Source organism: Aphelocoma coerulescens, chromosome 25 (genome assembly GCF_041296385.1).
Source record: "Aphelocoma coerulescens isolate FSJ_1873_10779 chromosome 25, UR_Acoe_1.0, whole genome shotgun sequence".
NCBI lineage: Eukaryota > Metazoa > Chordata > Aves > Passeriformes > Corvidae > Aphelocoma > Aphelocoma coerulescens.
This window is the reverse complement of record NC_091038.1, coordinates 3,490,934-3,518,038: the sequence shown is the minus strand read 5'-3', so window position 1 is coordinate 3,518,038 and position 27,105 is coordinate 3,490,934. Positions and strand designations below refer to the sequence as shown.

The 27,105-nt window shown below is 55.1% G+C and overlaps 1 protein-coding gene across 19 annotated transcripts; it reads left to right on the top strand.

Moving 5' to 3' along the window:
* The first annotated feature begins 3,009 nt into the window (after positions 1-3,009).
* On the top strand, positions 3,010-22,011 carry TPM3 (tropomyosin 3). 19 transcript variants are annotated; one of them, XM_068995487.1, is made up of 12 exons: positions 3,010-3,163; positions 3,516-3,641; positions 9,181-9,314; positions 10,144-10,261; positions 10,507-10,577; positions 11,938-12,013; positions 12,491-12,553; positions 12,703-12,772; positions 14,540-14,618; positions 16,443-16,506; positions 20,192-20,312; positions 20,864-20,949. In XM_068995487.1, exons 1-11 carry the CDS (start codon positions 3,050-3,052, stop codon positions 20,267-20,269), a joined length of 993 nt encoding a protein of 330 aa, XP_068851588.1. In that variant the 5' UTR covers positions 3,010-3,049; the 3' UTR covers positions 20,270-20,312; positions 20,864-20,949. The 19 variants fall into 19 exon arrangements, 18 of the variants coding, with proteins under 18 accessions (XP_068851588.1, XP_068851589.1, XP_068851601.1 ...); XM_068995488.1 differs by lacking the exon at positions 11,938-12,013 and adding an exon at positions 11,360-11,435 and having other exon boundaries at positions 3,011-3,163; XR_011146642.1 differs by lacking the exon at positions 16,443-16,506 and having other exon boundaries at positions 3,018-3,163.
* Positions 22,012-27,105: the final 5,094 nt, after the last annotated feature.

Genomic DNA, 27,105 nt, shown 5'->3' with positions numbered 1-27,105 from the left:
GCACAGTTCCTGTGGCTGGGATCCAGACATGTTGCCTGCAATCCTCGGTGTCCTGGATCCTGCACGCTTTGTCTCGCCCATGGCCACGCCAGGAGATGGCAGCACGGCCAGCATGCCTCACCAGACTGGGTGCTCTGCACTGGGTCCCTGTCCCAGCACAGGTTCTGCTGTGCCGTGCCGTGTGCCACGGTGCTCCTGCCCATGCGGCACAGCCCTGCGGCAGCCGGGAGAGGAGCCTGGCTGGGCTGTGTGCAATGCTCCCTGTCCCCACTTGCCATCCAGGCACCCCAGGATCCCTGTCTGCTCTGCTGCTGGGAGGGCTCTGTCCCCCACCTCCCATCCCTGCTGCCTGTGCCCGACCTTGGTGTCTCCCGGCCCCAGGGCCCATCAGTGCCTGCCCTGGCTCTGCTTATTGACAGGGCTGGGGGCCGCTGGGCCAGCACCCCCCGCCATGGCCCTTCATTAGCTCGGCTGTCGGGCTGCATCACATCACCCACTGCCACACACGCGCCCCCGGCTCTGGCACTGCTGCTGCCACGTGTGTCCCTGCCGTCCCCACTGCCACCTCATCGTGTGGCCACCTCAGGGGGCTGAAGCCCCTGACTCCCAAGGCCAGGCTGTGCCCCTGTCCTTCTCATGGCACTCAGGACTCTGGTTCCCCCATGTCCTGTCTCATTGGTCCCCCAAAGCTTGAGCCCCCACAAAGCCCCCAGTGCCATTCCCAAGGTTGATGCGTCCCCCTGCAGCGAAGCACTGCTGTGGTATGGGGAGGCTGTGCTTCCAGCATTCCAGGATATCCCATGTGCTCTTGTGGCTGGACTCCACCACCCTGGTCCCAACAGCTATCTCAGTGTGGGTTGGGGTCCTGCCTCTGTCATCCAGCACGAGTGGGGCCACATCCTCAACATGGATGCGGCAGGGTGACAGGCAGCCCCTCCAGCTGCTCCTCAGAAGAGATACTCCAGTGAGCTCCAGCAGCCCCAAAGCAAGGGGATGTGGGGCACAACTCCCCTGTGTCAATGGGGCTCGTCCTTGGGCAGGGTCATGTGCAGCCCCTTGGTGGCACAGGGCCTGCAGGCCAGGGCTGGCCCCCCAGTATTGACAGCCCCGCTAATGACAGGGAGTGTGACCAGAGGCAGGAGCAGGCGGCGTGGGGCCATCGACCGCATCGACCAGCAGTGCTGGGCGGCAAGGGCACGGGGGTCCATGGAGGGGGCAGGGGGACGTCAATGGGTAGTAATTAATGGTAACGAGGCCACGTGTGTGGGGCCAGGGCTATTGCTGGCCACGTCCCTCTGCTTGGTGCAGCCGAGCGCAGTTATAAAGGGCAGCCAGGCGACCTCTGAGCCAGAGCGCAGCAGAGTCCCCCACGCCAGCCCAGGTAAGATGGTGATGGATGTGGGGTCCCTTTGGCGCCAGCGATGCCTGCCAAGTGCACGTCGTGGTGTGCCCTGACATGCCATGCCAGGAGACCATGCTGCACTGCCCTGCTCCGGCTTTATCCCAGCCACAGGACGCCTCCTGCTCCAGCACTGCATCCCGAGCACCCCAGTACCGGCACAGTAGCCCAGCAGGCTCCAGGCACTGAGGTGAGGCTGGGTGCTGCCTCTGCAGTCCCTCAGGGGTTATACCTGGATACCACCCCCGCCCCAGCTCTCGGCTTACTCTTCTCTTTCTCTTACAGGCAGCTGAGCTCCGGGTCCTCCCACCTCCTGTCTCTGTCTGATATGTTTGATATTAGGTTGTTTTATTGGAAAACCAACTAAATATCAAACATATTCTTACAGCGCCAGGGACGCCCAGCACCGACTTGGCCAGATGCTGTCTGTGCCCTGCCTCAGGCAGGGGGGCCCTCTGCACCCTGTCCTGCACCCTCTGCTAGTCCTCACTGCCACAATAAAACCTGTCTGCCCATTTCCATGGGACTTGAGAGGGGGAGCCCAGAGCCGTCCCGGGGGTTGGCGGAGGTTTGGGATGGCAGCGGGGTCAGCGCTTGCCACCTGTCCCCCCGCTCACGCCAGGGATGATGACAATACAAAGGCCCGTGGCCCCGTGCCCACCACTGCCTCCACTGCCCTGGCATGGGGGGGTTATTTATGGAGGCGCAGCCACTGCTCAGGGCCCTTGGTGGGCATTGTCCCCCCCGGTGCCCTGTCCACGGTGCCAGGAGCTGCCACCAGGTCTCTGTCCCCCAGGTCCCTGGGTGCTGACCCCTTTAGCCCTCAACATCTGTCCCTGGGTGGGAGCAGTGGGTCTCTTCCATAGGAGATTCTAGCCTGGTTTATGGGGCCAGTGGGGCTTCTGGGCTGGCACAAGGAGGCTGCAAATCCCTCGGCTGCAGATGAAGCGCTAACACTTGCCCTGAGAATTCCTCCCTGCGCCTGGGGAATCTGCTCCTCCAGCTGCCAACAGCATCCTCCACCTCAACACCAAGCACCAGCACGGCCGGAGCTGGGCTCGGGACTCAGCAGGCTCCCGGGAGGCTCTGCCCCTGCTGCTAGGTGCAGTTTCCCCTGCTGCTCCCTTGCAGAGCCAAACCCTCTCGGCCAAGCCCCTGCTCCCAAAATAGCGCCAGGCTGATCTTGCCCTTTTCCATGCCGCCCCCAGGCAGGGCCACCAAAACATCCTAAACCCCCCCAGGAAGGCAAATGGGGGGCGGGGACTTCGTGCCAGTGCTGCACGGACCCATTTCAACATCCTGAGGAAGCGCTTGGGGCACCAGCCAGGGTGTCCCGTTGCATGGGGGGAAGGGGCACCTGGGACAATGTAGGACCCCCTCTCGCAGACCTGCTGCTGCTTTTTATAACGCCCCAGCTGTCTTCGGGAGCCCAAATAAGGCTGTGACCACCCGGAGCCCCCAGGATGCACAATGGGTCCCGAGCACAGACTTTTTGGGAAGGTGGGGAGGCGGGTCAGCCCAAGAAAGGCAAAGCCCCTGTGCTGGGCAGAGCTGATAAACGGTCAGTGGGGCACAGGCAACACAGCTGCGCTACCCACCCGTTGTCTGTCCTGCATCCCGCTGCCCACCGCTGCCTGTGTCCCACCAAGAATGGAGGCCATCAAGAAGAAGATGCAGATGCTGAAGCTGGACAAGGAGAATGCCCTGGACCGGGCAGAGCAGGCAGAGGCTGAGCAGAAGCAGGCGGAGGAACGGAGCAAGCAGGTAGGGCAGGCAGTCGCAGCCCCCAGCCCAGGGGTGTTGGGGGGTGGCTTCTGCCTGTGTTGGGTCATGCTCAGCCCAGACCCAACAAGACACTCTGCCTGGGGTATGAGAGAGCGACAGCTGCCACCATACCACAGCTCAAGGGCACCCCGAGGGCTCTCCGGGGCTTGGTCCCTGCCAGCTGGTGGGATATGGGAAAGGGATGGACACTGTGGGGCAGAGCTGGTCCCAAGAACGGGGCAGGAGGGATGCCGTGGGGCAGAGCTGAGCCTGGGATGAGGCAGGCAGGACTCTCTTAGGGTGCAGGGCTTCAGAGTGGGGTCCACCTGTGGTGACACCACTGTCCTTCCAGCTGGAGGATGAGCTTGCTGCCATGCAGAAGAAACTAAAGGGAACAGAGGATGAACTGGACAAATACTCTGAGGCCCTGAAAGACGCCCAGGAGAAGCTGGAGCTGGCAGAGAAGAAGGCAGCGGACGTATGTATGGGGTGCAGGGTGGAAGCTGAGCGCTGCCGTCCTCTCGTTGCCCTCCTGGTGGGGCTGCAGCCCTTCCCTATGCCTTGGGGACACAGGAAGGCCCCTGCCCCGCTCCGTGTGCTCCCAGTAAAACTGTGTAAGTGTCTAGGAGCAGAGAGTACCCCTGTGAAGGACGTATCCGGAGGGCAGAGCCGGGCAGCGAGCAGCCCCTCAAGTGCGGGATATGGGGTCCACGAGTCGCCAGGAAGCTCTGAGTCACGGCTGGGGGTGGAGGAGCCGAGCTCCGAGGAGGAGGAGGGGGGAGTCCTCATTCCCCTGCGGGCGGAGGCGCATGGGCACTGCACAGCCCGGCTATTGTTGTCCGCCGTTTCCAGGAAAACAATGGCGCGAGCGGTGCAGGGTTTCACACAGTGGCCGCTCTCCGGCCGTCACGAGGCACGAGGCCCCGTTCATCACCTGTCAGGACCTGGCAGTCCTTGCGGGACCGGGATGTCTCAGGGTCCAGTGTCGGGGCAATGCAGCCCAGCTCCGACGCAGGAGCCGTCCTCTCCCACCGCGCCCATGGGGAAGTGCCTGAGGCCAGCACAGCACCTGGGCTGCTCTCACTGGAGGCCAGGGTGTCACCGGGAGCTCCAGAGCCCTGGGACATTTGTCACCCTGCAGCAGGTCCCTGTCACCAGCCCTGCACTGAAATTGGCTTGTGTCGAGTGCGGCACTGCAGAGCTCGGGGAGCCCTTTCCCTCCCTTGCACCTTTCTTGCCTCCCTCAGCTCCCTGTTGGCATTTCCCCTGCTGTCACCACATCCCCACTTGCTTCCTCGTGGATCCCTCTCTGTGCACCTGGAGCCCCTTTTCCTGGCTGCTGCTCCCCAGGGTGGTCCATGGGGGTCCCCCAGTTTCCCCCTGGCTCTGAGAAGTGGGGGGATTTTGCACCTTGCAGCGATGAAAGAGCAGAGCTGCCTCCCAGGTGCTTCCAGCCCAAGAGAGCCCTTTCGATCCCCATTTCATCCCTGGAAACACGCTATGCCACAGGTGCCATCCCAGGCAAATGCTCCTGCCACATCTACCTGCGTGGCTATCGAGGATTTCAGGCCAGCAGCCCGGAGTCTTTCCCTTCTATCCACACGCTTGAAGCACTGCCGAATAGGCTTCGCGGGGAATGAGAGCAGTAACAGGGCTCAGCGATGTGTTCGTTGAGCTCTTGGGGGGCTCCATGATCCTTGTGACACCGAGGGACACAGCTCCCAGCTCTGACGAACACTGATCTTCGCAGCGTTATCTGCCATGAGACAGAAGGGTTTCTGCCTCGGCTCAGGCTGTTGCACCACTAGGATTTGGCACATGGAAGCGGAGAGGGAGCCTGGCGGCCACAGCCCTGTCCCTGGGCGGACAGAGGGAGCAGGATCTGCTGCAAGGCCCTGGGGTTTGGGCCCCGGCAGGGTCTGGGGGCTCTCCAGGGCTGGCAGTGCCCGAACCCACGGCCAGGCCGTGCCCAAGCGTAGCCCGTGGGCTCCTCAGTGTCCGGCCACGGAGCGGGGCGGGTGTGAGGCTGCTTGCGTGGGGCAGGACGGGGAAGCCCGTGTGGGGCCGCGTGGGTCCTCTGGGCCCTGTGAGGCTGCGCCTGGTCCCTGGGACATGAGGCCGGTCCCGGAGTTCCCCCACCCGCGTGGGGCCAGTCCCGCTGCCCCCACGCCCATATGGGGCGGGTCCCGATGGACCCAGGTGCCCGTGGGGCAGACCCCGGTGATCCCCCCCGGCCCGGTGCCGGTGCCCCGTTCTCGCGTGTTCCCGTCCCACTGGGGCCGGTCCCGGTGTGTGTGCCCCACCCGGTGGCGGTGCCCCGTTCACGCCAGGTGCCGGTGTGTGTGCCCCACCCGGTGGCGGTGCCCCGTTCACGCCAGGTGCCGGTGTGTGTCCCCCGCCCGGTGCCCCCATTCCCTTTGGTCCCGGTGCCCCGGCCGCGCCCCAGGCGTGGCGGCCGCTCCTCATCGCCCCGGTAACGCGCCCCTGTGGCTGGGCGGAAGTGACGTCACTTCCGGCGGCCGTTCCGGGCGCGGTCCCGGAGTCTGGGGGTGGCGGGGCTGGAGCGGAGGGACCGAGCATGGCCGGGGCCACCACCATCGAGGCGGTGAAGCGCAAGATCCAGGTGCTGCAGCAGCAGGCGGACGATGCGGAGGAGCGGGCGGAGCGGCTGCAGCGGGAGGTGGAGGCCGAGCGCCGCAACCGCGAGCAGGTACCGCCGGGGCCGCCGCGCGGGGGCACAGCCGGACGGGCGGCGCGCCCGGGGCCGGGGGTCGTTCCGAGCCGCGGCAGTGCCGGCGAGATGCCGGCCCGGGCCGGAGCGTGCGCTGGGACCGGGGCTCTCGCTCTGTGTCCGTGGCTCTGTCTGGGTCCCCGGGACAGGCTCGTGGTGCTGAGCAGACACCGAGCCCGGGGGCATCGGCCGGTCGTTTCGCTGTTACCGGTGTCCCGGGACGGACGGCAGCAGGGGGGGAACCGGCCGGGGGGAGGGGGAGGCCCCGGCCATCTTGTGCGGCCCCGAGCCCGGAGCTGCGCAGGTAAGATGGAAGGAACGAGCGGGCTCCCTCGGGATGTGGGCAGCGCAGGACCCCTCCGAAGCGCTCCCAAACTCCGCATCCTGCCCGGATCCCGGCGAGCGGGGCTCTCCGCTTCCCCTGAGACCGGCAGCCGCGGGGAAACACGGGCTGGGCTGGGATTGCGCGGAAGGAAGGAGAGAGCAACGACAGCAGGATCTGAGCTGGCAGCGCTCGCGCTCCCCGCCGGGCTGGGAACGCCGGAAAGGCTGGGGACAGGGATGGGGTGACACGGGCAGGACCTCGCGGTGGCCGGCGCCCTTGGGCCTGGGACACAGGCGAGGCTGGCGGCGTTTTGGGGACAGGGATGGGGTGACACGGGGCAGGTCCTGGCTCGAATCTAAGCGTGACTCTCGTTGAATTTGCAGTGACTTTGCTGCGTTCGAAGCGTGAAGCTGAGCCCTGCTCCCCTCAGTGCTCGAGCCCGTGTCCGTGACAGCGCTGTGGCGCTGCCAGGGGATGGATCAGGCTCCGCTGCCCAAGCCCATGGCAGAAGCTCCTGCCACTCCCAGGCCTCAGCTGGGCTCTTTCTTTGCAGCCACATAAGGAGTTCTCCTTGCAATAGCAGTATTGTCACGGGTACAGGCATGTTTCTCACAGCTCCCTGAACCTCCTTCAGGGGAGAGAACCAGTGCTCCCAGTATGGTGCCCAGGGCTTGCCTGGCCCCGGGTCCTGGGGAACCCTCTTGAATTTCTTGGGGAAGCAATGGTGAGTCCCAAAGGCCTGGATGAGCTTCTCACTTGATTTGCTGGGCTCTGGGTGCTCCCTGGTTCAGGGCTGCCTTCCTGAAGGAAGCATGGAATAATAGGAATGTGCCACTTTGTAGCAGGGGTGCCTGGAAGAGTCACCTGGAAGTGTCACCCCATGCTCTGGGAAAGCCTGACAGTTTCATCTGTATCCAGGGACGAGCAGCAGAGCAGGAGGTGTAAGGGCTCTTCTGCAGCAGGGGAGAGGCACTTCCTCAAAATCAAGGGTGGTTTTTGGGTGGGTTGAGAACTGCCTGCAGGAAGCCAGGGCTAAGTGATGCAGTTCAGAGGGTCAGGAAGTGGAGGCCTGCGGTACTGGTGTGTCGCAGTCACCTGGGAGAAGGAAGGAGGAGGTCCTCCACCTCAACAGCTGGTTGCCCCTTTAATAGGGAAAAGATGTACGTCAGGCACTCTCCTTCCTGGTTCTGTTTAAGGTATTGTTGTGTTCCTCTTCAGGCAGACCACTTCCCCTTTCATCGGGGTGGGTGTCGCCTCTGGACACCAGAGGGGTGTGGGCTTCTCCAGAGCTGGGTGTACCTGCATGGGAGCTCCTCTGTGCTCTCCCAGCCTGCTCTTGGAACCTGCCAGGAGTGCCTCAGTGCCAGCGGCAGGGAGAGCCCCTCTGGGAGCTGGATGCAACCAGTGTTGGGCCCCACTCTAACACTGGTGTCTTTCATCACTCTGCTCCTCCCTCCTCGCACACGGTGAGGAGCAGTGTGTCTGCGTAGGATGCTTTGTTATGTGCAGCTGGGATATTTTGTGTCTGTCTGGCATGTGCTTGTGCCTGGTCTTTGCAGAAGATCACAGTGCTGCCCTGGAATGGCTGCACTCCTGCCTGACTTCGTAATTCTGTTGGGGAATCTGGGCCCCCCATGGAGTCTCCGGTGGGGTGTCAGTGTCCCTAGAGCATCTGGGCTCCCCTGGGCTTTGGCATCTGGGCTCCCCTGGGCTTTGGTTGGAGTTGACGGGGATGCGGCTGTAAGCAGGGGCCTCATGGCCAATCAGGTCATGCCCCCAGGGTCCCAAAAAGATTGCAGCAAGTCTCTAGTTGACTGTTTAGTCTGGGTCTGATCCAGAAGAGGAGTGCCACTGAAGGGATTTTCATCCTTGGCCTTGAGGTGCTTTGTTTTCAGCAGCACTGAAGGGCAGTTCCCCCCCTCTGTATCTGCCCTGACTGCATTCTGACTCAACGCTGGAGCAAGCCACAGGGTGAGGGCAGTGCTGTATTGCCTTACTGAGCACAAGCAAGTGGCTCTGCCACACGAGTGATGAACTGAGCACAGAGCTGCATGGTCTGTGTTCCCCACCATCTCCGTTGCCAGCACAGCACCATGGGGGCTGGCTTGTACCTTGTGGCTTCTTTGAAGACTGACTAGGACATGGATTGCAGTGGTTGGGGGATGAGATGGCCTCTGATCTGTGCTGGTTCCTTAAAGCCTCAGTCACATTTGTGGTCACATTTCTGGCAAATATCTGCAGGCTGTCAGTAGTTTCACCAGCTTCCAATGTCTATGACAGAACCAAGGCAGCTATTGCTGGGGAACAGCCTCCTCAGCCTGTCTCAAGACTGGAGAAGGCTTTTGCTCCTTCTCTGGATTGTTTGTGAGTCTCTGGGAGGAAGGAAGCCTTGAGCACTGCAGGCTCTCTGCTGGGGCTGTGGGCACTGCCGCAAGAAGCCCCGGGGCTGGGCAGCGCCTGTGACCAGGCCAGCCTGCCAGCACTCAATACAGCTTGGCACATCCTTGAACCTGTTAATCCTTCGCACGTTGCTAGTGAGAGGGTTTGCCTCAAGAAACGCTCATGTCCAGATCACACCAGTAAACTGACTCTCTGCTAAGTGGCAGCTGTCACCACGTTCTGGTGTGGTGGATAAACAGGGCTATGATGGATGGCCTGGCAAGATCCCGGCAGCTGCAGAGGTGCCCCTTGGTGTAAGTCATCTCCTTGGTGTTCATGGCTTAAACTGTCAGAGCAACGCAGGCTGACAGCGAGAAGCCTGCAGGAAGGCTGCTGTGCGGACAAAGCGTGTGGGAGGTGTTGCAGAGCTAAATGTGCTGCTTGCCTCTGGGAGAGTGGCTAAAGCACCCTGGGTTTGCTTTGGGCTCCCGTGTGCTGCTGCTGACCCGATGGCAGAGCTCAGCTGCCCTACCCGAGCTGCTAAGCCTGCACAGGCTGAGTACCCTCCTCTGCTCCCTCCAGGCTGAGGCAGAAGTGGCGTCTTTGAATCGCCGTATCCAGCTGGTAGAGGAGGAGTTGGACCGAGCTCAGGAGCGCCTTGCCACAGCTCTGCAGAAGCTGGAAGAGGCAGAGAAGGCGGCAGATGAGAGTGAAAGGTGAGCAAGGGCTCCTGCTCGCACTCTGTCAAACATTGATGGTCTGGTGCCATCAGCTTTTTGGGCTTCCCAGAGTGGGGGAGGAGATCCCACATCAAGGCTGGATGTGGGATTCAGTGCCTGCTTATGCAGAGCAGCTAAAACAATGCTGATGAACCCGAGGCTGCTGATGGCCTTGAGTGTCCTGTAACCTGAGGCTAGGGAACAAGGAAGTGCCATGTGCCACCATGCATCCCTGCCTCCAAAGGAGGAGAAATAAATGGGTTCAGGGACACCATTGCCTTGTAAAGGTGGCTGCTGGTGGGGCAGCCTCTCTTCCATCTGCCTCTGCCAGCATGCTCCCTAACTGGCAGATGTCCCCTGACCTGGCCTGTGATTCAGAGGGGAGTGGTCCACTTCCAGCTGTCTGATGTGCTTCCTCATGCACACGCTGAGCAGCCTGACCCAGCTGGTGGCCTGCCATACAGACAGACTTGGCTCTTCCTGCATTCCAGATGGGAAAGTGCTTGACTTGGCTGTGCCGAGTCCCTAAGACAGCCAGGCTTGTTCTTCTCAGCAGCACTGCACTTCCCTTGGCCTGGGAGCCCAGTGATCTGCTGGAGGAACATTCCAAGGAACAGTTAATTCCAAGCAATTGAGGTTGCTGTATTCACATCAGCCCAGGGGCTTCTGCCTTCCTGTGCCACCTTCTGCATCCAGAGGAGTCATGGCTTATTGGGAAGCACTGTGCTTCTGGGGCAGTGTTGTTAATGCTCTGAAACTCATTGCAGTGCTGGCTTGTCCAAGATTGTTTTACACATCTCCCCTCCCTGTGCTTGCTTTTGGGCAGAGGCATGAAAGTCATTGAAAACAGAGCTCTGAAGGATGAGGAGAAGATGGAACTGCAGGAGATCCAGCTGAAGGAAGCCAAGCACATCGCAGAGGAGGCAGACAGGAAGTATGAGGAGGTGAGACCCTTGGGTGCTCTAGTATGACTGACCTGGGCCAGGAGAGGCCAGAAGAGCCTCTTCCTGCTGACAGCAAACCTAGGGGCAGAGCCTGGCTCTCTGCAGAGCTGCATCAGTGCTCTGCTTGGCCAAAAGCCTCTGACAGCTCCAGTGGCTCCTGCAGGCGTTCATTCCATTCAGTGCTGTGCACAGCCTACAAGCACAAAACCATCCTCCTTCCTCTTGACTCTGATTCTTCTTCCCAGGTTGCTCGGAAACTGGTGATCATAGAAGGAGATCTGGAGCGTACTGAAGAGAGAGCTGAGCTCGCAGAGTCGTGAGTAGTCTGCTTGCATGTACCTGGCATGTCTGCCTCTGCATGGGAACTAACACTGCATTGCTAACCTTGTTACACAAGGCCTGAAGCACAGGGTGGGTTTAGGTCCCTAAAGGAAAGGGATGAAAGCACTCCCCTCCTTGGAACAGGATTAGCTCCACTCAGGACATGGAGTTTGTGATGTAATTTGCCTTGGGTAGAGATGCTCTCCCCCTTTGCATGGAGGCACTCCCTAGTCATGGAGGCTGGAGAGCCTTCCTCTCCTCAGCATTCACCAGCACTGCTTTGTGCGTGCAGTCACAAGATTGTTCACGTTACTACAGAGCACGGTGCTTGTCCTGAAGTGGCAGAGGCCTCCTGGGCCAGGGGCTGAAGTGGCTTATGGGGTGGCCAGAGCTGTGGCTGAGGCTGGTCTCTGGGCCTCTCCAGGTATTTGCAGTAACCACTGCTGGCTTCTGCACTGCTGAGCGGGAATCTGGACTTCCTCTGCTCAGTGCAGAGACACAAATACTGGTGTTTGGGCCCCTTTCATGTGTCTGGATGCTTTAGCTGACCCTTGAGGAGCTGGTCAGGATCTTTCCGTGCTCTGGGCCTTGTCTAACACAGTTGGTGTGTACGCAGCAGCAGCAGCATTGTGCTTCCTGCCCAGATGTGCATGTTGTGACCATGACTTTTTTGTGTTTCCCCCTACCCCCTTTTTTGCTCTGTGGTGGTGTGGTTTTGGTGCTCCTTTTGACCTTGCCCCCACCTGGCTTGTGCCCTTGTGTGACCGTCACTAACAGTCATTGCCGGGAGCTGCAGGAGCAGATCAGAGTGATGGACCAGAACTTGAAGTGTCTGTCTGTTGCCGAAGAAAAGGTACTAACCTTTCCCTTCTTGAACCATTAAACCAGAACTCATGTGGTCTCCTCACTATGCTCCTCCCCTCAGCTTAACTGCGTCTCTCTCTCTCTCTGTCTCCTGGAACATTCTGTCTTCTCTGCCCATAAATATCCCTGTCTGAGTGGTGGTGGCTGTCCTTCTGTTCCGTCAGAACAGCTTCCCTCCGTACAGCACGGTAAACGTGAAGCTTCTACTTAGAGATTCCAGGTCTGGCAGAAACATGTGTCCACATCTCACTGCTCAGCTCTGTGCCCCGTGCATGTGCTGGCAGAATACTTCAAACATGAGCTCGGAGGCAAAAAGGGAACTTGCTTTCTGCACAAGTGCCTCAAAGCAGGGTCCTATCCAGTCTGATCTCAGACAGTCTCCTAAAGACCTTCCTGGTCTTCCCTGCACGTGGATTCACTTCTTGTCTCCTGTCTTTCCCTCCCACTTCTTCTTTTCCTTTTTTCCCCCCTTTCCTTACAAAACCCCACAGTAAATGTTCCGAACTGGAGGAGGAGCTGAAGAATGTCACCAACAATCTCAAGTCTCTTGAGGCTCAGGCTGAGAAGGTAGGGCAGCCTGTCCCAGGGCCAGAAACATTGCTGTGGTGCTAGGAGGGTGTGTAAACAGCAGAGCACCCACTGGGGTGGAAATGATTCAACTGCAGTCTTAAGCAAGCTAGGAGAGCTGTGCTTGCTCTGCTGGGAGGGCTAACGTGTTTCATTGGAGGGCTGTGGAAGCTGGGGTGCAGGAAGCCTGGCTGCCCTTCCCTGCCTTGGGGCAGACTCCATCAGCCAGGATGTTTAAGCTGCTAAAATGTTAAGATGAGAATTTTTCTGCACCCAAGTTTGTGTTCCATGCATGATGTGGGACTTGCAGCCTGACCCAGTCCTGTTGGACATGGGTAAGGATGTGAACAACTCCCAGTTGGAAGGTTCTGTGGGCATGTGTGCTGCAGTGAGGAGTTTATGTCTCCCTGTGTAGCTGTGGGCTCTCTAGAGGTGGGAGGTATCTGGGGCTGCTGACTGCTGTCTCCTTTTTCACAGTACTCTCAAAAAGAGGATAAATATGAAGAAGAGATCAAGATTCTGACTGATAAACTCAAAGAGGTGAGTGACCATGTCAGGATGGCCCAGCTGGGTGAACTGGCCTCAGCTTGACTGCGAAGAGATGTGGAGGGTGGGAGACTCCATGTCCTCGGACATGATGCCCTTTGCTGTAGAGCTGTTGCACTAACTGGCTTATTTCTGTCTGGCAGGCAGAGACCCGTGCTGAATTTGCTGAACGCTCTGTAGCCAAGCTGGAGAAGACCATTGATGATCTGGAAGGTACATTCTGGGGATAGGAAACCAAGTAATGTGTGTTGAGTGAGCAGCTAGGGAAGGCTATCTCTCGTGTAGCTGGAGAGCGGAGAGGCTGCTGTGCTCCTCATTACTTGAGGCATAACCCGACTTGGCCTCCAAGGTGAGGCTTGGCAAGAGTCCTGCCCTGTGCCTCTGCTCCAAAAACAGTTCCCCGACGGTGCTGCAGCAAGTCTCAAGCTCTTGGTCCAGACACCTGGCCTTATCTAGATAGCTGGTGCATTTTGGTAGTGATGTCCTGAGGAATGTTACTAGATCCCTGTGCTCCAGCTTAATCCAATTAATTTAGTAGTGGCATAGGAAAGAAACACCTGAACTTGTAAGAATTGGTCACAATAACATCCTTGCGTGCAGAACGTCTTGCATGTCCTGGCCACTGCAAACAGCGTCTTGCGAGTCAAGCACAGGAGTCAGTGAGTCTTGAAACAGCCCCTGTGAAGACTCAGACTCCCCAGTGTGAGTCCTGAATCAAGGTTAAATTGCCAGCATTTCAGTGCACAAGGTAGTCAGCCTGTGCCAAGGGTGGGTTCCTTTCGTCTTCCCATTCCTTCACAGTTCTTTAGGAACACTCCTGAGGTCAAACAGCCAACCATTGCAGAACCTTGCCCCAAGCCACAGAAGGAGAAGGTTCCAGCTGCCTCCCTTAAATCTGGGGCTGTGGCCAGATTCTTCTGTGGATTGCTGTGGCTGGAGTGGTGATGCTGGTAAACCAAAACCCTTACAGGCCTCCTACCGTGACCGCAGGTGTGCCTTTGTGGTCTTTTAGTGCCAGGTCTTGGAGATAAAAAACACCCTTGTCTGGAGTCACTCTGGAGGTTTATTATCTAGAAATAGCAATGGTGTCAGCTGAGCTGTTCCAGAATGCAGCCAAGCAGCAATCTGAGCCACCTCATGATTCAGGACAAGCTCTCATTTGGAACTGCAAAAAGTCTTCCAAATCCCTGCATGCTCCCCTTGAAACCTGTTGATTGAGAGTTGGCTCTGGTCTACTGCCTTGCTGCTGAAGTGACCTAGTTTATGACAACTGACAAAGTTCCCTGGCTCTGCGAGGCTGTTAACAGCATGCCCAGCTGTACTATAGCCCAGGCAGCCAGAGCTGGAGCAGCCTGTGCCAGTTCTGCAGGGCTCAGGGATGCATCAGCACAGTTCCAGGCCCGCCCCTCCCCGGAGGCGGAGAGCTGCCTGTCTGCTCCATTATCTGATGGAGAACACTGGTGTGGCCGGTCTGCTCCCCCACCTCGCCTCATCCTGCAGGATGGGAATTTCCTCTGATGCCCAGCTCTATTACACGACTGACTTCTCCCAAGCCAGTCTTTGCATTGAGACACAGGTGAGAACAAAGCACCTCAATTATTAGTGCTTTCCTTAGGTGTAGCAAGCTTCTCCCTAAGTGGATGGAGTTGCCCTTCCCTGCTGCTCCTCCTGTCACTGGTTCCTGCTGACCTAGCTGGACAGCTTGTTTTTACAAGGTGATGTGGTTTGAGTGCTTGGCTCTGCTGCCTTTGGAGCTGGATTGTAATCCTGGAAGGCACTTGTGGGTCAATCCGTCCTCAGGCTGCTGGAACCCTCCCATTCATTGTTGGGGATGAACACGGAGTCGTGATGGCTCTGCATCTAACTTCATTTTCTTCTGTTCATGAATCCCATCCTGCTTTTCCTGCCCCCGAGTGTTGGAAGAACTCCTTTGCCTTCCCTCATTATTTTCCTTTTGTTCTCCTCCTAAACCTCTTCTAGATGAGCTCTATGCCCAGAAACTGAAGTACAAAGCAATTAGTGAGGAACTGGACCACGCCCTGAATGACATGACTTCCATGTAAATATGAGCTGGCTGGTGTTCGCCTCTCGCTTCAGCAGGCTGGACCGCCAGTGCTTGCTTGGTTTGCTGTGGTTTTAGTTGGAGAATCGACGGCGCTGTGCCGTCCAGGTTACTTCTACAGATCTGCCCAAGGTGCCCCAGCATGCTGTCTTCTAACTCTAGGTCCTCGTGATCTGCATGTGTAACCAATTGCTGTGCTGGCCTGAAAGGGTTCTGACTGAAATTCGAGTGCAATTCCCATTCCCAGTGGGAAAGGCTTTCTCAGGAAATGTGGCTTTGTCGTCTGCTGGAGCCACTGGGCCATGGTCTCGGGATTCCTTCTGGAAGAGGCTGTGGATAGTGCTCAGGTGGATTCCTTAGGAATTGCCACAACAGGCTTGAGATGGGCCGGATCATGAACTGATCTGTGGAAGTAGCTGAACTTGTGTGTTTCTGCAACTTTGCTCCTCAGCTTTGTGTTCAGATCTGCAGTGGGTGCTGCTAATAACTGCTCCGTCTGGTCCTTGCACTAACCCAGAAGAGGCCAGGTCCTCACCCCACAGAGAAGAGCCTTAACATGAGTGTCCCAAAGTTCCCTAAGCAGAGTTTGCTGTGCACAAACACTGAAGCTTCTCTTAAAATTAGTGTCTCCTTCTGTCTCACACAGATAAGTCTTGTGATTCCAAACTCCACTTTGGATTTGTCTCTCTGCTTGGTGGCTTGTTCTGCATCTGCACCCAGCATTCACGCTCTCTTCATCTCACTCTGAATTCCAGTACCTTTTTCCAGTTACTGTGCACAGGCATCCCTGGGAACGGGTGCTGTAAAGACACTGAAGCTTGACAGCAGCAGCAGCAGCCCCTCAGTTCTGCTGCACTTGCTCCCAAACAAAGCTCCCTCTGTGTGACCCGATGTGCCAGACACAGCCTGCGCTGAGGGGCTGCCCTTTCTGTGTCGGGGGAGCTGGGAGGATGTTGTTCTCATCTGCATATCTTGTGTGGAGCCATAAAGCTCCCTTTGTATTTCTCTTGCCTCTTGCTCGAGCATGATGTCACCTTTTTTAAGGAAAACAGTTCTTGTATAAATGGCTGTTGCTTTTGAGAAATGGGTTTCTAGTGACCACTGCTGCTTTAGAGGAACTGTTTCAGCATTGCCTTCAAACCGGTGTCACCCTCGGTGGAACGCAGACCTTACTAGCACACTGGATTTTTCTTTGGGGTGTGTTACTGGCTCCCAGATGTGATGGCAGCTCTGCAGACAGGGCCTGTGGGGTCAAGCAGGAGGCTGGGGGTTGCAGCAGGAGGCCCTGGAGCTGTGCCTGACTGAAGACACTCCTCATTCCTGCCTGCTCTGGAGTGTTCCACCAGCACCGTTGCCAAATGCTGGCTTGCAGTGGGAGGTCACACACCTGATAGTCTCTAGTCAGGGTGTGGAAGCGAATAAATACTTGTGTGAGCTCTGGCTGGTCTCCACTGGGGCAGAACTGGTTGGGTGCGAGGTGCTGCCTGTGCCGGGGGGGAGGGACGTATGGCCTCTTGCTTCAGGAATGAGAAGGCACTGCAGCAGGGCTGTGAGCATCTGAGCCAGGGAATCTTTTGCAGAGCCCTCCCCTCCCCCTGCAGGGGCTGAGGGCTGCAGGATCCTTCTAGGAGCGTGGCAAGGAGCTTCCCACTGAGCACTGCCACTGGCAGTGGGCTGTGAATGCCTGGCGTGTGTCACTGCTGCACTGTTGCTAGTTGATCTGGTATCATAAACACTGGTCAGCCTCTCAAAACAGTATGTGCTGCTTCATGGTGGTTGGTCAAATACTTTTTCCTTTCTGGATCGGTTCATCTGCCACAGTGCCCGAAGAGCCCTTCGTGACCAGAGTTCTGATGAAATGGGACACTTCCCGTGGCTTTCTCAGGTTTGTGCCCTTCTGGTCTCCACATGACTGCACTGGCAGCCAGGATAATTAGGCACACTCACCTGCCCCAGCCTGTCCCACTCTATCTTTGGTGGCAGGGTAGGGAAGGAGGGAGCATTCAAGGAATTTCAAAGTGGGGTCTGACTCTCCTGGGATGTGGGGCAGTAGCTGTGCCCTTTAAGCACAAAGCAAGAACCCAGAACTCTTCAGTAACCTAACTGCAGCTGGAGTTGAGGATCTGGATCCTGTGGAAGGGGCAGGGCTTCTGTAAATGTGAAGGCTTCCAGTCCAGTGTTCCACTGTCAGCTCCTAAGACAACAGGGACGCCATCATTGTCTGTCAGTATCTGAAGGGAGGGTGTCAGAGGATGGACCAGGTTCTGCTTAGTGGTGCCCAGCAGCAGTACAGGCAACACATAGAAACTGATGCCCAGGAAGTTCCACCTGAACATGAGGAAGAATTTCTTTCCTATGTTGGTAACTGAGCACTGAGCAGGTTGCCCAGAGGGGGTGTGGAGTCTCCCTCACTGGAGATACTCCAGAACCATCTGGACACAATCCTGTGCAATGTGCTCTGGGATGACCCTGCTTGAGCAGGGAGGTTGGACCAGATAACCCACAGTGGTCCCTTTCAACCTCACCCCTTCTGTGATTGTTAGCAGGTGGGAGGTGGCAGCCTGCCCTTGGGAAATGCCTCTCTCCTCACGGGGAGGTCTGGTTGCCTCCTGACTTGCTGTGGGGAGCTGGTGGCTCTGCTCTGCACGGTGGTGTTCCAGGGAATGTTATCTAAGGCTGGGCTGTGGCAGGCCCTTTCCCTGCTCATCCGCAAGGAATCCGCTCTGGGTGGTGGATGAGTATGTGGGTGGGTGATGCAATGTCTACCCTGGGAGGTTTTGGAGGCATCTGGTCTGACTGGATTGCTGGGCTTGTGTAGGCTGGTTACTGTGAGCTGTGCTGTGACATGGGAGTGCTGCAAACACAGGTTAACTGACCAGGAGGGCCAGGTCCTGGGGCTCCCTGTGTCCTGGGGCTCCCTGGGTGGCAGGGATAGCTGATGAGGCTGCCCTGGGGCTGGGCAGAGAAGGGAGCAGGCCAAACATGGGGTAGCTGCTGCGGACCTGGGCAAGTGTTCTATGTGGAGAAGCTGTTCCTAAAGTCTGGGAAGGGTCATGCTAAACACTCCAGTCTGCTACCTTCTGTGGGTGCATCATCAGGTCCCTGTCCACAAGCAGGAATGTTTACTTGAAAGCTGTGAGCTGTTGCACCAAGTCCTACCGAGCACAATTCACTCTCATCCTCTGCCGCTGGGGAGACCCAGAACCAGCCTGGATCACTGGGGCTGGGGACTGGCATTGGGGCTGCTCAGAGCCAGCATGGAGCCAGAGTCCCTCACAGCAATAGTCACTGTTGTGCAAGGCATGGGCCAGGATGGTGTGTACCCACAATTTCCCTCAACTTCCAGATTGTGGTAGGACAGAAATCATTGGCTTCTCTGGCTGTGCCTTGGTCCCTTGGTGGCTTTAAAGAAGGGACAATCAGTCAGCATTACTGTCCTGTCCTGCAGAGTGAGTGCAGTTAGAGCAGGTCCCAAGGACTGAGAGAAGCTGAGGGTGAAGCTGAAGTTGAGCTTCCCCCTGTGTGCAGGTGTTACACTGGAGGGACTGAGACTCTGGGGAGAGTGACATGCTTTGGCTGCTCCATGTAAACACTTGACTTTCTGGAATTTTACCCAGCTAGGTCTTGTTCAAGAGCAAAATATTCCGAGGTCAAAAGCAATGAGGAATGGTGTAGCGCCCCTTCAGAGGATGTCTGAGATTCCTAGGACCTCACAGTACAAGGATTAGAGGAGAAGCCCAAGGCCAAGGCTGTGCTCTAGGCTCACTCCTGCAGCAGAGGTGTCACACTATGTGTCACTGCAGGTGGTGCTGGTCAGTTCTGCCAGGCTGGGAGCACTCTGCCCATGCAAATGAGCAGGGAGAGATGCTGAATGTGTTCTCTAGACTGGCTGGTTGTGGCTGACAGGCTGTGTGGCAGGACACTGACCACCCAGCCCTGAGAGGTGACAGATCCTGGAAAGGGACCAAGCTGGTTCTCCCTTTCCGTGGAGCTGCTGATGAGCATGAGTGCTTGGCATGAGCCTTGAGGATGCGTGTGGCTGCTAGATCCCTGTGGGGCTGTAAGGATGGGGACTGGAGAGGCTGCAGAGGCAGTGGCAGCTTGTGCCCTGCTCATGTAGTTGTTCTGGGGCAGATGTAAAAGAGGACCCTGTGCTCCTAAAGTCCCTCTGTCTTGGACCTGAAGCAGTTGCTGCCTTCGGTCTTATCTGGGTTGTTAGTGTGGCACCAGGCATGTTTTCAGAGGAGGGTCCTCCAGGCCAGGGATGAGATGTTGTCATTCTTCTGGTGTGCCTGTCCTGCTGTTCAAACCCTGTCAGTCCCACTGCAGTGTGGTGTGGCTCCCTCTGGAAGCTATTTGTGGTACAGCCGTGGCAGGACTTGTTTCTGCAATGTGCTCCACCAGCTTAAAGCACATCCCAGGTCTCTGTCCTTGCTGGGGTCCAGCCCAGCCCAGTCTGCAGGCTCCTCTTCTGGTGTCTCCTTTTCCTTTCTTTGCCTTTGCTCATCTTTGGCAGCACTTTCACTTCTGCCCACACTTGGTTTCCTCTGTGATCTTCCTGAGCTGAAGCACAAGTTAGAGAAAGACAAACCTTTGGGAATAGCCCAGGCTGTCCTCAGAAGCACACGTTGTGGAGACAGCTTTTTTGATGTGCTCATCTTGGCGCTCTACTAACCTTCCCTTTCTCTCTTTTTCTCTCTTCCTCTTGCTTCCCTTATCCTGTCGCTGCTGCAGAGCGCCTGTACAGCCAGCTTGAGAAAAACCGCCTGCTCTCTAATGAGCTGAAGTTAACGCTGCATGATCTGTGTGACTGAGAAGGGGCCCACTAATCCCATTAAACGAGCTTATTGCGACCACCAGTGCTGTGGACCACAGTGAAATCTGATCATTAAGATTGGCAGACTTGCGAATTTTATGCAATTGCTGCTTTTTAATGAGGCACTTGGATTTATCCTGTAATTTATTTAAGCTTTTTTTTAATACATAAAGGTAACCTCTATTCTTGGTGAAGTCACCCCCAGACTTGGCTGTTTTTTGAGCAGTCTTGTTTGCTTGTCCAGGGGGTCCTGCCTGGCTCCTCCATGGAACCAGAATAGCTGCAGCCCCCAAATGAGGGGTGGGGTGAAGTTAGACTTATGTCTGCTTGAAGCTGCCTGTCAAGTGCTACAACTTAATTTACTGTTAGCTGAATGACTGTAGGATTTCCTGGTGCATGCAATGATGGCTTCTACCAATAAATGACTGACCTTGTGGTCTGTGAGACACTGCATACCTGTAGTACATTCCTGTCTAGAGGAGTCCTAACTGTGAAAGTTTGGGCGCAGCAGTAATTTCCCAGGCCTGACCCCAGTGCAGCTGCAGAGAAATGGGTTGGAAAAGCTCACAGATTTGACAGCAAGTGCCAAAATGCACAGCCTGAAGCTGTGTTCTGGGTGCCGGCAGGAAGTGTTTAAATGCTACCATTGCTCATGCTCGAGGAAGGCTGTTCTCTCTCTGTGCAGTTTCTGGCCCTGGGGAGGTTGGGAGTGGCTTTGGGAATCTGCCTGCACCTAAAGGACATTTTTCTACAGCCTGTTTGTCCAGTGTCCCAGCGTGTGGATGTCTCCAGTGATATGGGTGGGCTCACCTTTGGAGTAAAGCCTACTTAGAGCACTAGCTGCTGATCTGCTCTCCTCCTGGCTTAAGGAACATGTGAGAATTGACTGCACAGCTGCCTGTAGTGTTGGGCAGGGTGCAGCTCCCTCACTTCTCGCTCTCTGCCTGTCACTGCCCCAGCTCCTGCCCCGCTGCCCTCAGGGCTGGCAGTCTGCTCCCTGCTGCTGGGCTTGGCATCCCTGCCCTGTGCTGAGGGGAAGGAGGGCACAACCAGCTGTAGTTCCAGGGGGTGGTTTCCAAGTGTGTGTTGCTCTTGGGTGCCTTGCTGGGCCACGTGTGCCAGCTGTGGAGGTGTGGAAGCCCTGGGAAGAGCTGGCTGCAGTCAGAGACACCTGCATGTGAACCACTGCCTAGAGCTCTGGCTAAAGGTGCACCGTGGCCATGCTGACTGGGAGCACCAGCAGTGGGAGAGGTGAGGGCTGCACACAAGCCAGGTAACAGAGCTTCCAGCTGCACCCAGCCAGGCACTCTGGTCCAAGGATTGCTGCTGCAGCGTGTGGGGAAGGGGCTGGCACAAGCTTTCTTTGGCAAAGGGTTCTCAGTTGTTTGATGCTGGTTTGTAACTCTCAACTCTTGCTCTCTGCCAGATAAACTGAAATCCACCAAAGAGGAGCATCTCTGCACGCAAAGAATGCTGGACCAGACCCTGCTAGACCTGAATGAGATGTAATGGATCCCTGCCACTGCCTCTGCCATGTGATGCCAGCCCAGCTGCTGCTGCCCTCTGACCCTGGGGACCAGAGTTTACTTTCTGTTGCCAACGACCAAACACAAATCTCCTTTGTTCCAGGGTTAAAGGCCACCAGGTTGGGCAGAGCTTCAAACAGCATCATTAAGGGAAATAAACAATGCAATAATGTTTGGAGAGCATGTTTGAGATGTACACATTTTGTAACTACCTTTTTTTGTAGCAACCATTATAAACATTCCAAATAACGTGAGGCTGGTGAGCTACACTTCAAAGCTCTTGGCTTTAAAATTTGGCATTAACCTTCTGTTAATTGGCTCTGGGCCACCCTGCTTTGGCAGGGCAGGAAACGGATGTGATGGTTCTGGCTGGTCAGAGTAGCCAGGCTAGGGATGAAAACCTGTTGGGAAAACTTCCTTTCCAAGAGCTGTTTGCCAAAAGTGCAGTTCAGTTTTTCAGCTTTAAGGTAACTATGTGTTGGGAAGGAACAACTTGGGTGAAAGGCATCCTTTTTTGGGTTTTTTTTGGTTTTTTTTTTTAAGCCAAGCCAGTCATCTGAACAATTGAACCTTCACAGGGGTTGTGTCCCTTCCCCTCCACACCTGATGGGCTTAGAGAAACCACTGCCCCTTGTAACCCATTGCTACCCTGGGGCTGACTTTGCCTTCACTAAGTGCTGATGCACCAAGCTTCACTGCTCATCACTGGGTTACACTTAACAGCTTAAGTACAACAGCCTTGTGTTCTTGGAGAAGTGTTTTTGCCAACCTGGAGGGAGGGAGCCAAGCCTTCCCTCCTGGCCAGGACTGCTCTTACTGTCTTAATTGGGTACAAGCCATCTTGCTGTGCATTGCTGATGTGTCGTGGTTGTGAGGTGTGAGTGTGGTAATGTCACACTCACAGCGTGTAGCTTGTGGTTTGAGCATGCTGCTTGGTTGTAGCAGTTTTTGGGGCCAATCTGGAGACAAAAACCCTATCCAGTGTTTTGATACTAAATTGAAAAATTGTGTTACTGTCTTTTGAAATAAAAACTGATCCCTCCACATGGCTGCTGGCTGCAGAGCTATACTATGTGGGCTTGTGGGGACATGAGGGTGGGGATGAAGACTGGGGTATGTGCCCATCTCTTGGGGGCATGACCAGGCATAGGGTAAGTAGCACTTGTCAGGGCTGGAGTGCAAAAGCAGGACTGTGGAGATGAGTTCCTCAGTCAGTTTGGAGATGACACTGAGTTGGGTGGAAGTGTTGATCTGCTGGAGGGCAGGAAGGCTCTGCAGAGGGATCTGTACAGGCTGGATCAATGGGCCGAGGCCAGTGGTGTGACAGTCAACAAGGCCAAGTGCCAGGTACTGTCCTTGGGTCACCATAACCCACTGCAGTGCTCCAGGCTTAGGGAAAAGTGGCTGGAGAGCTGGAAAACAACCTGGGAGTGCTGGCTGGCAGCAGCTGCACGTAAGGCAGTGTGTGCCCAGGTGGGCAGGAGGCCAAGGTCACCTGGCCTGTACGAGCCATGGTGTGGTGGTGGGACCAGGGCAGTGCCCATCCTCTGTGCTGGGCACTGCTGAGGGGCCTCAAACCCTGGCGTCAGTTTTGGACCCCTCATGACAAGAGAGACCTGGAGGGGCTGGAGTGCGTCCAGAGAAGGGAACAGAGCTGGGGATGGGTTTGGAGCAGCTGAGGGAGCTGGGGGGGTCTCAGCTTGGAGAAAAGGAGGCTCAGGGGGGACCTTCTGACTTTTCACAACTCCCTGACAGGAGGGGGCAGCCAGGAGGTCAGGCTCTGCTCCCAGGGAACAAGGGACAGGACAAGAGGAAATGGCCTCAGCTTGTGTCAGGGGAGGTTTATATTGGATATTAGAGAAAATTTCTTCACAAGAAGGGTTGTCCAGCCCTGCCACAGGCTGCTCCATCCAACCTGGCCTTGAACACTTCCAGGGATGGTGCAGTCACAGCTGCTCTGGGCAATCTGTGTCAGGGCCTCACCATTCTCACAGGGAAAATTTTCAGCCCAGTACCCCATCTAACCCTGCCCTCTGGCAGTGGGAAGCCATTCCCCCATGTCCTGGCACTCCAGGCCCTTGTCCAAAGTCCCCCTCCAGCTTTGTTGGAACCCCTTTAGGCACTGGAAAGCTGCATTTTCCTGAGCCAGGGAAGGTTTGGAGAGAAAAAGGGACCATCCGGAAAAAAAACCCAAATTCTGAGCTCAGGGTCTTCCCGTGGGGGAATGGGCACGGCTGTGGCTGTGAGGCAGGAAGCTCTCACCTGGTTTACTGGCCTGGCAGTCCAAGAGGCTTCTGAAAATCTAACAGGGAGTGGGGCTGAGGGGCTGTTGTCCTGCCTGTGCTGGGCAGTGGGACACAGGGTTGTGCAGTCAGAACAGGGGGGCTTTTTCTGAGCTCTTACCGTTGACCAGTGTCAACACCAAAACCTGGACTAGGGGGACCATCAGGTGAGGGACAGTCAGCTGCTTTTACAGAATTGGAACTTGCCCTTAAACATGATGACTTTGAACATTGCTGCCACTATGCTACGGCACCTCGAGGGTCTCGTGTTCCTCCAGCAGCTCAGCAGTGAGGATGGGCACTGTGCAAGTCGTGTGCCTGGCACAGAATTCTTTCTTCATCAGAGTCCCCTTCGACAGAGTTCCAGCTGGATCAGATCTCCCAATGTGTCTCCATCCTCTTCCCCAGGTATGACCAATCTGATTTGTAGTAAAAGAGACTAAAGGCAAACAGGACATTTTGGAGCCTGATTCCAAGTTTCTCTGAATGCTTCAACTTCCCTGAGTAGTTACTTGGGTGCTCTGAGGACATCCTTATTCTCTTTTGATAAAATGAAAATAATGAGAGAATTCCTGTACAACAACAAGGATGTTCATGTGTGAGCCCATTTGCTCTTCCTAACTGCACTGTGTTGTAGAAGCTGGATTTTTGGGAAAGTAATTAAATTATAAGCTCAATTATAAATCCCTTATGTCTCCTTTTTCTTCAGGAATATCATCTTCCTTTGTAAGTGCATCCACGCCATTGGCAGTGAACAGCTCAGTCTTAAGGCAGAAGCAGCCTGCGTATTTTCAAATACAGTGATTTGAAAACTGAAGTTGGCATTTCTCCACTTGATGGGCTTCTCTCTAAATCACAGTAGTTAACTCAACTACAGACTAACAACAGAAGTGGGCCCCGGAGCTGGGAAAGCCTGTGTCAGGATTGCCTTCATGCCACTTCTCCACTGCTTGCTGTTTTCTTCATCGTGGAGTGTTTGGATTCAGGAATTAGTTGTCAAATGATTTAGATACTCAGAGGATGAAGAATGAGAATGCTTTTGCTTCAGTCCCTGATTCCTGCCCAGAAAAGTTTCACACTGCTGCCACTGCCTTGTGCCTGTCCTCTCTTCCTCACTGAAATCTGGGCTCTAGCAACAGGAAGATGTTTCTGTTACAGAAATCAGCATTGCTGCCACTTTCATTGCTCTGGGACAAAGACTAATGCAACTTTCAGGTTTCCAAGCCAATTTAGGAATGCTTCTACGATTAATCCCCAGATTAATAATTTTCAAAGCTAGTTGCATTTCTTAATGAAAAGCATATTACCAAGTTACTGTTGATGGCCCTTGGGAGCAAACCTCGTGTTTTATTTCAGGTTTCACCATCTGTGCAGGAGACAGGAGGATGCTGAAAGTGAAGCTGTATGTGGTGGCTGTGTAAGTTTATGACACCAAAGTGTATTTATGTGATGAGAATGTGTGTTTACTTAACAACGAGCAGCTGCCAAATGGAGTGCTATGGGTAATTGTGGTACAGATTTTAGCACTAATAAGGAAGTGAGAGAGTGGGAAGGGACTTAACCCACACTGTGATGTTATCTCAGTCTCTCCCTCACACACAATTCTATTCCCATATATTCCCCAAAAATCCTCTGTATGACAAACCACTACAGAAATGCAAAATTCTGGGAGTATTTTTGGAAAGTGCACTGGGTTTTCCTTGGAAGGGAACACACTTTCTACTGATTTCTCCCAATTCACAGAACCTGAGAATAGCTCACCACTGTAAAACAGAACTGTTTTCTGTTCTGCAGGTAAGAGGCAAAGGTGGTGGTAATTTTCTTCAGATTTTTTTCTCTAGTCCCCCAGGTCATAAAATAACACTCTAGTTCACATCTGTGTAAAAGAAACTGCTCTGTGCTTCAGGTTATGCCATATTCCATAGAGTTCAGAGACTCACAGACTGCTTTGGGCTGGGAGGAACCTCAAAGATCAACCCATTCCACCCCTGTGCCGTGGGCAGGGACACCTTCCAATAGACCAGGTTGTTTCAAGCCCCTGGACACTTCCAGGGATGAGGTAGTCACAGCTTCTCTGGGCAACCTGTGCCAGGGCCTCATCAGCCTCCACAGGGAAAAATTTCTTCCCAATATCCCATCTAACCCTGCCCTCTGGCATTGGGAAGCCATTCCCCCTTGTCCTGGCACTCCAGGCCCTTGTCCAAAGCTCCTCTCCAGCTTTGTTGGAACTCCTTTAGGCCCTGGAGGGGGGTCTAAGGTCTCCCCAGAGGCTTCTCTTCTCCAGGTGAACACTCCCAGCTCTCCCAGCCTGGCTCCAAAGCAGAGGGGTTCCAGCCTCTGTGGCCTCTGGACTTGCTCCAGCAGCTCCTCATCCTTCCTGTGCTGGGCACCCCAGAGGTGGAGGCAGCTCTGTAGGTGGGGTCCCACCTGAGCAGAGCAGAGGGACAGAATCCTCCTCTTTACCTGCTGCCCATGCTGGGGGATCAGCCCAGGACAGTGTTGGCTTTCTGTGCTCTGGTCTGTCAGTGCACATTCTCCATAAGGTTTCCATAGACAATTCCTTCTGCAGTTCCTGTAGCTGTGAGCTGGCTCCAAGAGGTCTCAGAAACGTGAGAAACCAGACACTTGGATAGAAAGGCCAAGAAAAATGGAATTACAGCAGCAATTCTTGAACTTTGACACTGGAGTATTGGCAGCTCTCACACAAGCCATGTGCAGCACAGCCTCTCCTTACCTGACCACGTGCAGGTCCCTGGTGCACTCACTCTGTGCCCCGTAGTGTTCTTGCAAATGATTTCCAGACAAAACTTTCAAGTGAAGGTGTCCTGGTGTAGGTACAAAAATGCTGTTAGCGAGGATTTTCTTGCTATTTTCTAAGTCCATGGGAGATTTTTCTCTCTCATAGAAGAGGTATCAGGGAATGTAAACAACCAAGCCACCTGCAACCTTGAAAAGTCTTGTTTATGGTATGGTAGAAAATATTTTGACAATGGATGTTTTAGGATTTTAGCCAATCACCCCCAAGGGGTGACTGGTCCTTTGTCCAATTAGACTATGAAGACAAAAGTCTATAAAAGAGTTTGTAAAATAATTAAATAAATCAATCTTGCTGCACAATTCCTGCCTGCTGGATCTGCTCTCCTCCTCCTCCCTATGGCTGTGGGACACGGTGATATACCATAGGAACCAGGCCAGCGGTAATATCCTGGGACCACTCCCCAGCAGTGAATTAGATGTAGTTTTTGAAGCTGATGAAGCTGTTGAGCAAGTTGTTCTGTGCCAACTGGCCTCAGCACCTGGTAGCGTAAATTAAATGTGTTCAGGAACTATGTATGTAGTCACAGACGCGAATTTTATACAAAGCAAGACACTATGGAGGCAATGCAGAATGTCAGAGTGACAGTTTGATTACCTAAAAAAAGAAACAGTGGTTTGATACATGTTTCTTTAAGCTTAGGTTTTTTAAGTCCTAAGCAATTGATAGAAATCTCTGCTGTATTTCAGGCCTGTTCAGGCTCATATCAAGTGCCTAATTCTGGTGGGGGTGTCCACATTTCAGCTGGGGTAGAGTGAATTTTGCCTGGTTCTGTTACCTGTCATTGGCTAACAGTTCAAAGCATGATCTTTCTCCCTTTGGTGGTAAACTGCTTTGCAGGAAGATTGCTTCCTTTCCTCTATCCCTGTGTCCTGCAGCCGTAGGGAGGAGGAGAGCAGATCCAGCAGGCAGGAATTGTGCAGCAAGATTGATTTCTTTAATTATTTTACAAACTCTTTTATAGACTTTTTCTTCATAGCCTAATTGGACAAAGGATCAGCCACCCCTTGGGGTGATTGGCTAAAATCCTAAAAGCATCCATTGT

Excerpts from the sequence above, each read along its gene's own strand:
- TPM3 (XM_068995487.1), top strand. The coding sequence starts at position 3,050 with ATGGAGGCCATCAAGAAGAAGATGCAGATGCTGAAGCTGGACAAGGAG. Across the intron at positions 10,262-10,506 it reads CAGACAGGAAGTATGAGGAG|GTTGCTCGGAAACTGGTGAT; the intron begins GTGAGACCCTTG and ends TCTTCTTCCCAG. Across the intron at positions 16,507-20,191 it reads ACTTCCCGTGGCTTTCTCAG|CCTGTTTGTCCAGTGTCCCA; the intron begins GTTTGTGCCCTT and ends ATTTTTCTACAG.